Source organism: Cygnus olor, chromosome 11 (genome assembly GCF_009769625.2).
Source record: "Cygnus olor isolate bCygOlo1 chromosome 11, bCygOlo1.pri.v2, whole genome shotgun sequence".
Lineage (NCBI taxonomy): Eukaryota > Metazoa > Chordata > Aves > Anseriformes > Anatidae > Cygnus > Cygnus olor.
Genome location: NC_049179.1, coordinates 7,765,592 through 7,780,229, shown reverse-complemented (window position 1 = coordinate 7,780,229; position 14,638 = coordinate 7,765,592). Strand labels below are relative to the sequence as shown.

The 14,638-nt window shown below is 37.2% G+C and overlaps 1 protein-coding gene across 3 annotated transcripts in view; it reads left to right on the top strand.

The window, feature by feature from the left end:
- Positions 1 to 14,638, top strand: part of CIB2 (calcium and integrin binding family member 2) — a 46,800-nt gene that overhangs the window by 17,520 nt on the left and 14,642 nt on the right. For all 3 annotated transcript variants that reach the window (XM_040569459.1, XM_040569458.1, XM_040569460.1), the window contains exons 3-5: positions 2,488 to 2,599; positions 13,202 to 13,349; positions 13,446 to 13,641. In XM_040569459.1, the coding sequence (XP_040425393.1) occupies positions 2,488 to 2,599; positions 13,202 to 13,349; positions 13,446 to 13,641 (456 nt within the window). The remainder of the gene's footprint in view (positions 1 to 2,487; positions 2,600 to 13,201; positions 13,350 to 13,445; positions 13,642 to 14,638) is intronic.

The following is a 14,638-nucleotide window of genomic DNA, read 5'->3' as shown; positions in this document are numbered from 1 at the left end:
TGAAAGGACACAAAGCCAGGTGCCATATGAATTCAGGCCGTCGTCTGAAGTGCCTTCTGCTTCTGTACAAACAGAAGAAATAGTAGAACTTTTAGCATAGAGGTTTACTGATTTGCCATTTCCAGTTAGTAATTAATGTTATTGTGTCAAATGTGTCAGCACAGTAACATGTACAGTGGCAATCAGCACAGCTCTCAGGAGATGATTGCTGAAGCTGGCTCTCCGTATTGGTCTTAGTACTTGGCCCAGGTATGGCAGTGGTGTGGCTGATTTATGTAGTGGTGTTGCATGCAGGAGGTTTATGGTTCTAGACTAACACGAGTAGTCATCTGAGGAAATAACCTTTAAGTCCACTCGTCTTTGCATTGTGTTATAGAATGATCGATGAGAAACGTACAGTTCCCTTGCCAAAAGTACTCACCCAGTGTAATGCAGGTTACTCAAGTGCATGGAAGTTTGACTAAAATTCATGCAAAAGGGACTGTATTACACTATGTGATATATGGCTTTCTCAGGATCCTATAAGAGGCTGCAGAAGTTCTGTTTTTCTACCAGTTATCCACAAAGTCATTTGAGGGACTGGCAATCCAGTGCTTAGTTTATCATGAAATGGTGTGTGGTGTCCCTGAATAACTTTCCAGCTGTCTTTACAACTTCCCAGTGGAGAGAGGAAAAAAAAAAAAAAGTTGTGCTGTTCTGTTGATTGGTTTTATTGTTTTTTTTTTAATTATTATTATTTATTTATTGCGAAGGATAATGGTGCTTGTGCAACATATTGCATATTGGTTTCGGAACCTTTGTGTTTTTCATCATGATAATGCCATGTAATAAAGCTATCTCAAATGGAGTCGTAGGATCCTTACAGATAAAAGCTTGTGAAAAGCTATTTTATTGCTGTAGTTTTATTTGCAGGAGCCTGGATCACAGCCACTTCCTACAGGCTCATTTGGATGCTTTAGTGTGAAATCCACTCAGGTGGAAAGTTCTTATTCCTATGGATCTTTGTGTGATTTGGTGAATTAGGGGGAGAGTTAGTGGGAGGAGAACAGGATAAGAAAGCTTCCCACAAATCTGCTGTTAATTACTTGCGTGTTTTTCCGTCCCTCGTCTTCCTTCTAGCTACATCTGACAGACTCCTGTTGAGCCTGAGGCAGTGTTCTGGAAGGCTCTCTAGTTGTTAGTGCCTGGCAAGTCCTTTATGCTTTGCTTCAGAGAAAAATCAAAACAGACTTAACTGTAAATGGACTGACGGGAAACAGATTGTGCTAACAGCTTTCTGTAGAAATGGATGTTGACAACTTGTGGATGTTGCTGAATAAAACAGAGCAATTGCATGTACTCAGATGTATATCTAGGAAATTATATATATATTACAGCAGAGACATTTTACAGGGCGGTTATTTTCTTGTTTTGGTGGTTTTTACCAACTTCCTGTCCCTAAATGTGTGTTTCCCTTTGTGAATCTAAAAACTAAGCAAATTCTGTCAGCAAATGTATTGTTTAGCTCAACACTTTTGGCCCTAACTCATTCATCTTTCTTTTTTGAAAGGAGTTTTATTACACTCTGTGGCAGCAGACCAACACTATGTGCTTTTATTCTGTGTCCTTTAGCAAAGTTTTTAGCTAAAACCTAATCATTGTAATAACTTGCTGAAGGTTTCTCTAAGGAAAAACACTTGCTTATTGCCTCTAAAATACACCGTTTTGAGGAATAAGCTCAGACAAGAATGAAGCAAAACTGTGTGAAATGGAATGAAATGGAAATGGTCTGTGTGACACTGCTACAATTACAAGTCTAGATCTGCTTTGCTAGTGAGGCACAGGTAGGTAAAGGGCTTTTTTTTATTGAGAAGTAAGGTCTCGCAAGATGCTGTTGTCCATAGCATAGATAGCATATTATTTGTCTTTTCAATTTCATGCCTGTATCTTTGACCAGCATTCTGCACTCAACTTTGATCCCTGGATTTTCTCAGTGTTAGTACATTGGTCCAGGCCTGCTTCTTGTGTACATGTAGGAATCTGGTGCTTAAAAATTATATACAAATAGTGTGAAACCCTGCTTAATAAAAAACTCAAGGTATACGTCAGTGTTAGCAGCAGTTGTGCTGGATACTACATCAAAGCCCTCTGTCTCCAAAAAGATGGGGATTTGGTAGGTCAGTCTTATGCACTTACAGGTAATGATTAGCCAGATTTATGTTTGATTACTCAGGTTGGATAAAAGGGAAAGGTTCTTCACTAAGATGGCGGTCAGGCACTGGAACAGGCTCCTCAGGGAAGTGGTCTTGGCCCAAAGCCCTCCAGAGTTCAAGAAGCATTTGGACAACATTCTCAGAGATAGGGTTTGGTTTTTCGGTGGTCCTTTGTGAAGCTGGGAGTTGGACTTAGATAATTATGGGTCCCTTCCAGATTAGGTTTATCTAGGATTCTGTACTGTATTAATTGAATGGATTATTTAAAATGACTGTTTTTTCTACTTGTTTACAGGTTGCATGGCCGGTACCATGAAATGGCACCAAACGTTGTGCCCATGGACTATACAAAGGACCCGGATGTTAAACTACCTATGCAGCTTATAATAAACATGCCTGAGCTAAAGGTATGGCTTCTGACTGCTTACAAACTGTATTCTGATAAGCTCTATAGCTTTTCTGCCAGAGATTGTGTCAAGTGAGTTTGGTATCTTTTCCCCTTCCAGTTATTGTACAAGGGAAAAGCCAGCCACAGAAAATGGAAAATATTTAGGTGGATGTCTCCCATGCAGAGATAGTTGGGATAGAAGTTAAAGGAAATGAGTAAGAACTAAAACTAAATTTTACACTCTTTTCGCTTTGTATATCCCTTCAAAGCCAGTGGGTTGTTTTGCTGCTGACTTTCCTTAATAATATTGTATAGTATAGGAATGTAGTTAGTATGTACCTCACTATTGTTAAAATAGTTACAAAATTGAAACCTATGATGTGAAATGAGTTTTTCCCAGAGTTGATATAATATTTCTTTCATCAGCTGGTTGAGAGCTATTCACCCTTGTAACTCCTAAAGCAAACCTGATTAGAATTCAGCTACAGGTTAGCTTTGTATCAGCTGTTTGCATTTTCTAAGTCTGTGTCCTTGACTGCCAGGGCTATTGGTGTAATTCCCTCCTCTGCAGCTTACAAAGCTGACCTTCTTATCTCATCTCTAATGAAATGAATGACATTTACTAAATCACATAGGTATTACAGTTTTAGAAAGTTATTCTTCACCCATTACAGTGCTCAGTGTGAATTAGGAAAAGGATGTGCAAGTAGTATAATTTAAGGTTTGTTTATGTATGAAAGTTTAACAGCAGCAGCATTCTATAAACCCTTTTTTTAAACAATATTATGTGTGTAAATATGTTGAAATATCTATGAAAGAGCCTAAATTATGTGCCTATGGAGTTAATGAAGAAGAAAGTGCATCCAGAGAAGGAATCATGGAGCTTGAAAATAGGTGGTATAAAGATCTTGCTGAAATGTTCTTTTCAGTTCATCAGTTGGCATAAAATATCTTACTATATGTTAACTGTTCAGATACCATAAATATATCCTGCAAGTTTTGTATCACACAAATGTTTTTATACTCTTTTCTTATTGTACAGATAAGAAAATTAGGCAACAGGACAAGTTAGCAATACTTTGCAAAAATGCTCCATATTTTTCCTCTCTCAAATTGAGTCTAAACTGGAGATAACAACGCAGATTTATAAGTTGATTATCTAGAATTAGATTGTTTAAAACAAAATTAGGCATCTAAATCGGTAGCCTGAGATAAGTAGTTAGCACAAGCAGAGCTAATTAGGCCCCTAGGCTGTATACTGAAGTATATTGTTAAATTGCTAATGGAGCTAAAAGTTGGAAAGTAGAAAGCTTGCTCTAAGCTTTCTTTTTCCTACTTATGATGGGATCAGATGAGTGATGAGAGGTGAATTGAGAGCAATTATGCACTACTTTTCAGAAAGACAAAGAGTTTATTGCAAAAAGTTATTAGAGACATGGCTGACAACACATGAACAATGAGAACCTGTTGCCACAAGACATTGTGGATGAGACAGCACTGATATCTTCAAAAACTATTTAAGTGCCCATACAGAGAAGAATTCCACAGATTACTAACTAGATTTATGATTTGGATGTAATTTCTCTAACTCAGAAGTCCCTCATATTCATTGCACTGATCTCTTTCTTTTTGAATTTTATTTCCATCTGCTGGTGGTTCCAGTTAGAGTTAGGCTGGTGGACTGGATGAACTGATGATTTTGATGGTTACTGTATTCTACTTTTTTTTTTTTTTTTTCTTAGAGGTGATCCCTAAATGAGTTGAATTTGTTTTTAATGTCCCAGTGAGATTTGCTTTAGATTAGTTAAAGCATCTGCTCTTAACAGTTATCCGGAACCAGTCAGTTATCCGGAACCTATCTTACAATAGGAATATATTCCTGACTTGCTGACATGTTGGATGGACAGCTGTATATAAAAATGCGAATTAGTCTTCTATGAGATGCAATAGCAAAAGTTACTAATGGTCTTACCTATATGATTATAAATTAAAATAAACTAGTCAGCTTTTCCAGTAGCTGGCAGGATAAAATATTATGGGCTTCATGTGGTCTAAGTACATGGGAGTATCTTGAAGTATCCTGATTGTATTAAGCCATCTGCTGTGTTTTGCTTATGCGCAGATACTGATTTTTTAGATTTGTGATTAAAATACATGGTTCTTAAGGGTTTTGATTGACTCATCCAGTGTTGCAAGTAGTTTGATATCTCTCTATCATGTCATGTCTTTCATCACTGTAGCATCTTAGGTGTTCGTACTGGCACTTCTGGTGGGGAGAATCACTATTCCTTAAGTTTTACGTAGTTATCAAGGCAGAATCTCTAGGATATTGAGAGCGTGATATGAAATTTTCTGGATCAGTTATGTAACTCTGAAGGGCTTAGCTGCCAGATGGCTGGTAGTTGTTCTGTGAGACATTGGCAGGCTGATTTCAGCCTTCAGTCCAGAAAAGAAAATAAGTAATGGTAATCACACGTACTTTTTTTGTCTTCAGAGATACAGGGTCAGACACTTCGGGAACAGCTGTTCTGTGATAATGTTAAGAGATGGACTGCTGTTTTTACAAGACAGTGTGGTGCTTAAACTGAGATATAAAACATAGGTTTTATGTTGAACCAAGATTAGATTTTGTGATACAAGAGCGCCTGTCACTTTTGTAACAAATTTAGGTGGTAGTGGTGTAAGAAACTTGCATAGGTGTATTTAAAGTGGATCAAAATCTATCTTCTTTCACCCCTCCAAATCTGTGAAGCTTTCTGACCCAGCTATATAGGCTGTCTTGAGAGGAATTGAATTTGATTTCATGCAAATACCAGGACAAAACTCGGTGTCAAATTTAATAATAATTCTCTCCCAAGTTTCACAAGGCTGTGAAAACCCTTAGAAATACTGCTGTCAAACCAATCATTTCAGGAACTGAGGTTCTAAGAGTTTGTAGAGTACATTCAGTAGCTGGTGAGCTTGTTTCCAGTAAAATAACAGTTAAAAGAGGAGACTAGATCTGCCCCACCTCCCAAGGTCTTTCAAAATATTGACAGTAAAAGGTTTTAAAATGTCACCTAAGATCTCAGTCATAAACCTGGGCCAGTGTTGGTCACGAAGCATTTCCCTATCTCCTATAAAGACAGGGAAACAAGTCTTTCACCTAGAGTTCATTTTCTAAGCAGTCTAGGTATTGACTTCAGCTCATACATGAAGAAAAAATGTCCTTAACCTTTGCAACTTTCCCAGACTGATAAATAAATCAATATTGTTTATTCAGTAAATTTTCATCAAGGTGAAGACAAAGCTGACATTTGAATCTCAGAATAGAAACAAACAAACTAAATGTCTATTGAATTCTAATAAAATTAGTGATAATTTCAATGCACCTGGCTTTCTTCATATGCACATTACACTTCTAGTTACTGGCAATGTTGAGCTTAATACCATTGCAGATTCTGACAAATGGATAGAATCAATAATGCACTTTTCTAAATTAGATTCTGCTACTATAAAGAAATATCTTTACTTCACGCATTAATGTTTTGAGCCAGGATATTTTTAAATATATCTGTGTTTCAAAGAGAAAAAAGATCATCACTAACTTAAATGGGCAATGAATTTTTCACTAATTCATGGTCCTTAAGTTGAAAGTCAGGGCAAGAAACAAATGAATAAAGAAGGGGCAGATACCTTAGGTTGACTAGTTCTACCATTACATTGAAGCTAACAGATCGAGTTTACTCCATCTGTTCCACCGGAGTCTCTGTTCTCTAATGTTGACAATCTTGGTTACACAGGCAAAAGTCTAATAAGTTAATTCAAGGGCATATGAGAACATTTGAGGTTACACTAATTAATACTGCAAATTTGTCACAACAATATGAATTGCTGAGTATGAGGCCATGTAGAAAGGGAAGATGCCTTTATTTCAAAACACAGCTGATTTCGCTTGCATTATCCCTGTCATTTCCACGTAACTAGATGTGGGAATGTAACCTGATCGCAGAGATCACACATGTTCTGTAGAATGCAGGACTAAATGTGTGGCTGCCGTCTTTGTGATGTATAAATCCCTGATTGTAAGAACCTTCAAGCTGGTGTACGGCTGTATCTGGTTGTGGCAGTGTAGCAATCTTTGTGTCAAGACGAGGTCATAAAAGGGCTTCCTGGAGGGGAACCGTTTTTGTTTCATTCACTTTACAGTCTGTTGCTTTCCGTTTTTGGCTTGTGCAGTAACTTCATTGATCCTCACAGGCCTTGTCATTAGCTGCAGTGGTGAGTGAGGTAGTTCATAAATCCACACACTACTGAAACAGAATGACCAGCAGGCACAGGAATCAGTCAGGGGAAAGAAAGGACACACAAGGAAGAGTGAATTGGTCACACTTTAGAACCAGTGTTAGTACCCTGTTTTTTTCTAAGTTTAAACATGAACACATACATGCTGTTTCAAAATAAAAATAAAATCATTTCCTATAATTTAAGAGGATTGAGTTTTAGAAGTCATTTCAATGATTTTGTTGCACAGGTGCTAAGTAAAGATCTGTCCTCAGTTTTAAAAGTTTTAAAGCTTTCTATGTAATGGATGATGTCACCCAAGAGAGGAGGTTGATTGTCTTCCCAGATCCCCACCCTGCTCTGGCTAACATTTGCCTGTAGCTCATCCTGACTTCCTTGTCCCTGCATCCTGTTAGTTGTTTTTAGTTATGATGGGATGCTTTATGCCTTTTAGACCCTTCCTTTTGTCTTTCTGAAGGCCCTTTTTAACCAGTGTTTCTCAAGTTAACCCTGAGCACTCCAAGTGTAACAAGTGAGGGCCATTATCTCTCCAAATTCTAAATCTGTACCTGTTGGTGCTCTATACTAGTATTTTCTAGGCTTTCCTGCTGTAGTGAATCAGGTTTTGTTTCAATGCCTTATATTCCCATGATGGACTACTACGTTCTGCAAGACTCAGCAATCCCATATGCAACTGGCATCTTTGTTTTTTTGGCCCTCGTGACCATGGTGCAGCCATCATTAAATAGGTAAGCTTGTTGCCAAACCGTCTTAGATCTCTGCTTTTTGCACAGGTGCAATTGCTCAAAACCTTGTAAAATTCATTTTGGCTTATATTTTATAGATTTTTAAAGTTGTACTTGAAATAGACCTCAAAAGGTCGTCTACTCCATTCACCTGTTTTATCTACAATACTTAGCAAAACTGAAATTCAGTGCATTTTGCATTTCTCATTAGAAACTATAAGAGTTTTAAAAAGCATAAGAGCTTTATTAAGCATGTACAGACAGATATGGTTGGTTTTTGAAGATGTAAACGTATCAATCTAGCTGTATTTTAGCCTTGGTTTGTGCAGGACTTTCTTATTCAGCATGCTGTAGGTGCTGCAGAGAAGTTGGGAAGACAGAAATAGAACAATCTAAACATAAATAAAAATTGTAATTGATTTTTGAGGAAGGTGTTTGTTTTTTAAAAAAAGGGAAATGTGCTTTTGTCTGCTCCAGGGACAACTTGCTCTTGCACTTTTATGTTTCTTCCATAGTGCCAGCCTTTCCTTTGGATGTCTGGTAATGAACACTTTAGCCATTTTTATGTTAATGTTTGTCTAATAAGAATCCATTTCTATTTTTTAGGAGTAACTCCTGAAACTTGAAAGAGGCTTGTTTCTGATCAGTTCTGAACAAGTTCTGATTAAAACATTCAAAGGGATTCTGGCTCGCGCATTTGAATATTTCCACTGATGTCAATGGGGACTTGTATGGAAATCCAAAAGAGAATATCACTGTTTCTGTGGGTATAAAACTGAGAAGTATTTTGTAATGACTACCCAGCCTCTCTAGTTTAGTTATCTTGACCTAAAGAGAATTGTTATAGTTCTACTTGTGGCACGTTATTTTGAAAATGCAGTCAGCTTGTGATAGGAGGATAAAGTGCTTCAAGCTGCAGGATGATTACAAAAACGGATAGGGCAAAAGGACAACACAGTGCTTTCCTTGAGCCTCTGACGGAAGTGAGAGAACAGCGTGTAAATAACAAATGCCATGGTAAGATTTCACTGTAATCACAGGCATGAGGCCTATAATCACAGTCTTAGAAAACTAATGGTCATGATTTATCACATTGTGTTCTAAGTCTCTGTCAGAATAGATGCAACAGCATATTAAAAATGTATAGAAACACAAATGAGTAGAAAAAGCTATGGTTAAGAAGATAGATGGCATGTTGAGGAAGATTATCTCAAGCCACTTAGATGGCAGCAATCTGCAAAACAGCCAAGTTTTAGCTGTAACAGTTCTTTATGGTTTCTGTCTCCACTCTGATTTTTATTATGAGAGGACTGAAAAAGCTTTTTAACGAGATAAATGTAGGTTTCCCGTTGTAAAAGGATTCTTTTTTAAACAATTAGTGTTTGAAGGAAAACAATCTATGAGGGAACCGTATCATTTTCCACTTTATTCCCTTCCCCCATGACTTTTCCTTTAAATATGATGGAAGCCTAATCTGTGCTCTTTAGAGTAGAGGTAATGAAATTACAGAAAGGATGTGAAAAGTATCTGTGAAGGTAAACTAATACTTTCCATTGTGTAAACCGCAGATATACTGCCTGAAGACACACAATATGAGAAAGTTAAAGGAAAGAAATCAATATGAGGAAAGATTTTATTTTTCATTTAGATTTTAGAGATCCATTTGGCAAAGAGTTACTTAAGAAGTATGCTTAGGTCCATTTAATTGATTGTTGACCTGTCTGTATTTTCAAGGCCTCTGACAAGCCAAATAGATAATTCACCTTAAGCAACTGCAATATATTAGTCAGTGAGATTGTGACTAGCATTGCAATGCAGAAAGTCCTGGGTTTGATATTCACTGCTCATAGGGATATTTGCTTCTGTGTAGTCCCTGCTTGTTGCCCTATGCTGCCAATAAGATGTCAGTTTCCAGCTGTTGCCATGCCACCATGTTCTGATGGGATTGGTTCTGAAGAAAACAATACAGCAGTTCAGAATGGCAGTGTTTCTTACATGTTTTCTCATCCAGTCTGATACCGAGCATTCCCTAATACTACACGTTTAACAGACGCACTGTTTTGTGTCCTTTGAGAAAGAAACTGGACATTTCTCATAAAGCCCAACTGAATCCTGCTTTGTCTTCACGATAAACTGACCATTTGAAACTATAGAATCAGTTATTTTTCCACTGAGTGGCCTTCTATATGTATATTCATACCACAGGCAGGTGTATTTCCAAGCACTCGAGTCAGATGCTCTTAGTGGTACCCACTGATGCACATCTTCTATACCTCCTCTACACATCATGCAAATGATGGGAGGGATCATTTTGTATCCTTTTACAACACTTCCTCTCAGCCACCTGGCTTATTCTGGGGTGTTGCTTTTTGTTCTGTGACTCTTGACAGCTATGACCCTGCTGCTTTTTTGAGCTTGACATCTTTTTATTTTCAGAAATCACCCTTTTTAAATCTGTATTTAATTTCTCTCATTTTTCTTTGGCTTGTATTTTCTTCATGTGAACAGTGAGCTCAGACTCTCATATTAAGTTCAGAGCACAGTGAAGTCATTAATTTTCTACCCTTTGAAATCTGCAGGCATGCTCCGTATTGTGGAGTTACTTCACTCATTAAACAATGTAGCAGAATTTGAATTTAGTATTGACTGCCTTAATGGTCTGTTATTTGAGACCATGGCTCTGTTGCTACTTCAGCTGTCTTTTGAAACAGCCTTATTTCTGGCTGTTATCTCAGCCAGAAAGGTTGGAGAGATCTTGGCATTTAGTAGTACTGAAAATCTCTGATCAAGGCTGTTCTGTAAATCTTGATTTTCCCAAGAGATTAATTACACTTCCAAGTTAGGTTTCTGAGATCCTCACTCATCCACAAAAGATTGACAAACACGCTTGTATTGTTTGCCACTGGATGGCTATATGGCTTTTGGCAGACTCCAATCACTTTCTACTATGGAAGAAGTTGTAGAGTGCAAACTGAAAGGCTCAAAGGCATCTCAGGTTGTTAATGTATGCTGAGTCCTATGATACCAGTAAAGAGAAATCTCCTGATAAAATCAGGTATGCTGTGAGGATATGAATAGCCTGTTAGCTTCTGCATGAAAGTATCTCCAAGTTCTAGCTGATGAGGCTGCCAAAATATGTTATACTTGCCAGGCTGTATGTCTTGCTAAGTGTACGTAGATATAGGACAGCTTTTTTTCAGTCCAGGCCACATACCCAAATGTCTAACCACTTCTCTGTATTTGCATCCTGGAGCAAGACATTGCAAGGAGTCATCCAACAGTAAGAGTCCACACATGACCAATCACCTGAAGAAGAAAGGAATGCTGCTTTCCAGGAACTGGATGTCCTTTGAAATGTCCTTGTGCACAGTCACACCTCATGTTCCTCTTGGAGCAATTATGCTGTTGTATGTTATGCTAGCCTTTTGATAAGAACCCCTAAAAGTTAAAATGAACTGTAAATGGCATGTTGGTCTGTGCCCCTAGGTAACATGTAACTGGCACGTGAAAGAGGCCATAGGGGAGCATACTTTAATAGTCACTGTTGAGGCTCAGAAGTCTGTTATGTGACCACTTAGTGGTCATATAACAGGCACCTTTATAACACTTACAGAGGAACAATGGTTTTCCTGGAACTTAGCTACAATTCTTTATTGGAACTACAAAATCTGCGTCTGCCTGAAATTTGGGTTCTGCCAGGCTGTGTCCTCAAATGCAGTAAGTCAGTAGGCTTATGCTAACTAGCATGAGCTAGAAAGATTAGGTACAAGAGTTTTATTTAAAATTGCCTTATGATATCTCAGTCCATGTTGGCTTAGATTAATTTTCCATTTCTCTCATAAACTTGATCTGAAATTTTTGGTAGATTAGAACTATGTCAAAGTTTTCATTGTTTGAGGTTGTAACAAAATATATTTTAAATGTTATCTGTGTGTGTATGTGTGACCAATGTCATTATGCTTCCAAGATCCCCCTGTGATTTCAATTGGATGTCTTTATCTTTAGCTCTTATTTTAAGCTGTTGCACACCATTAAACAGTTGTTGAATTTAACTTCAGAGGCAGCTGCATATTAGTGTAAGTAACCCAATTCTTGTAAGGTAGTTTATGCTCCTATAAGATGAAGGATATATAAATATAAAACATCAGTCTGTTCATGTAACTTTGCTTTGTACATGCTGTTTGTATTTAGCCTCTGGGGGCATACAGAAAATACTGTTTTGTACACGCATATGTGCTCTGTGTGTATTATCAATAAATAATTCAAGTAAACTGAAGAATGGCCACTCTCCAATATAGCTGTTTTATGAAATTTTATTATTCAAAGTAATTGGAAGGTATTATGAATATTTGTTAGTTAAATTTTTGTGGGGAAAAACTGAAATGGATATGAGTGAGATTTTGAGTTTTCACAATACTGCTGCTTTTAAAAGCAACCAAAATGCTGCAAGCATATTAAAAATAATGACTAAAGCTGACTGCATTTATAGGAGATCAATATTTTAATTGCCGTTCTTGGCTTCAGACAAGGTCTATAGAACAGACTTGATGAGATGCGGCTTGCAGTCCAGATGAGGTTCATTTGTTTTATTCCTATCCAATTGAATTGATTTTTGCCAGTTTTATAGACATAGCTACAAATTCATCTTGATTTTTATATAGCTATTGGAAATATGTTGCTTTGTTCCTATGAAAACAGTGGTTTTGGACTTCAGAGTAGTAAAGCAGCTTTTCTCACGCTTGCTGACTGTTGTATTTACGGTTATAGAATATTGGCTTTTTTAGAGTGGCCTGGTCACCAGCTGGGTTGGTGAGGTGCTAGAATAGAATCTCAGGATCATCCCTCTACAGAGGAAATCAAGTTCAAAACTCTGGAATTCATAGTCAGTTCAACCAGAGGTTGGATATTATTTATTTATTTATTTATTTATTTATTTGGTAACAGTGAAAATGAAAGAGCCTTCTACAAGATGCTACTGGGGGTATGCCTCTACATCTTTAATGAGTAGATTTGGTTTGATCGATGGTTCCATATCAAACAGAGTGGATAGCACAGATTTTTACTTAACATGCTTTCATAAATAATAGTTGTTCCTCCAGCCAGGTATCACCAGGTGATGTAAAGACCCTGTTTGTTCCATTTACTTTCCACCTTGGTCTTTCAGTTCCCTTCTTGTGTCACCCCCTGTTTGTATCTGATAACTTCTTAACACAGGAGCAGTAATCCTCTAGGCTCTGTTAGTCTGAGAGCCTGTCTGGAACCAGTTATGTGCAAATGATATTCAGTCTTAGTACCCTTATCCTAACATTTATAAAGCGGGTGTTTCACATTGGAGAAATGAGGTGACCATCAGTTTAGAAATAACGAATAACAATTGAACTGAGAAAATCTGGGTGAAAAGTGGTGTGGTGGCAGCATATTTTACTGACACTTTGTGCCAAAGCATGCAAATGTCAATTTTTGGATGCGCTTTGGGAGAAGGAAGTTGTCTTCAAAAAGTGATCTTCAAGCATCCCACTACTGTTTATTTGCAGGGAGTCTGTGTTTTTGTGGATGTTGTAAATACTTAAAAAAAAAAAAAAAAAAAAAAAAGTATAATTCTGTTTTTACAGGAAAATCCCTTCAAGGAAAGAATTGTGGAATCTTTCTCAGAAGATGGAGAGGGGAGCCTCAGCTTCAATGATTTTGTGGACATGTTCTCTGTCCTCAGTGAAATGGCTCCCAGAGAGCTGAAAGCAATCTATGCCTTTAAGATCTATGGTACTGTACTGTGATGCTTTTGTATGCCCTGCTTGTTTAAAGTAAAAGAGTATGAGAGTTGCTGGTGATCTTTTCTTTGTTTCTTTTACTGTTTAGATTTTAACACAGATAACTTCATTTGTAAAGCAGACCTGGAAAAAACCCTCAATAAGCTGACTAGAGAAGAGCTAACAGCAGAAGAAATCACTTTAGTTTGTGAGAAAGTGATAGAAGAAGCTGACATGGATGGTGATGGGAAGCTAGGATTTGCAGATTTTGAAAACATGATTTCCAAAGCACCAGACTTTCTCAGGTATTGCCTTAAGAAAAAGTATGTCACTGGGTATTTTCAGGTATTCTTTTTTGGATGTTGACTGTGTCGTGTGGCACACTGTCCAATGTTCCAGTTTTTTTAATTTATTCACAAAATTACACGTTGAGTGTCGTGGCAGGTTTAGTTTCCTTTTTTTTTCTCCCCTTAGTGGAAAATACCAAAGTATTGCTTTATTGGTGAAGGCTAGGTAGATTTTATAAATGTGCATAAATATCATATACATTTTACAAATCTACATGGAAATATTGATTATTCTCACTGAGAAGGTGAGAGCTAGAGGTTCATACTGGTAGCAGAAAATTGATTAAAATGATCTATTGCTGTGGTCTTTTTGGATCCGCTGTTAAATAGTACTTTTTAATAATTGATTTCTGTCTGTTTTTAATGCTCTGTAGACAAAACCCAGTTATCTTAAGGTAGAGCTTTTCTTTCATGTTTCATATTTAAAGAGAACTTTTATAAAAATACCAATGACTTCTAATTTTTACACGTTGATGGAACATTCTACCTAAGTTATGGGTAAGACTTACTCAAGTAATACAAGGATAGAGCCTCTTTAAGAAATTGCAGTGGAACAGCCAGCAAAAGTAAGATACTTCAAGACTGAGAGGAGTTTAATTTGGATTTTGAATCTATTGGCAGTGTAGGCTGAAGCTAAAGCCTAGGTCTGTTTTTCCCCAGATGTCAGTGGGCTGGGTTATCTACATCTAATAGTAAGCGCATGATAACTTGAAAAAATTCTTTCAAAGTCTTTGTTCATACACATTATTGCCAAGTTGGTAGTGTGACTGGTGATAATTGACAATAACAAAAGTTCTAACATTTGGGAAGATAAGAATCCAACAATCATCTGGACTGCAGGCAGGTATATGGTATGATTTTAAGTTTGAAGTGTCCTGAAGAAAACAGAGGAGTTTTTCTTTGATAAATTAAATTTCTGAGGAAAGGCATTGTAACAAAATGATATGTAGAGCAT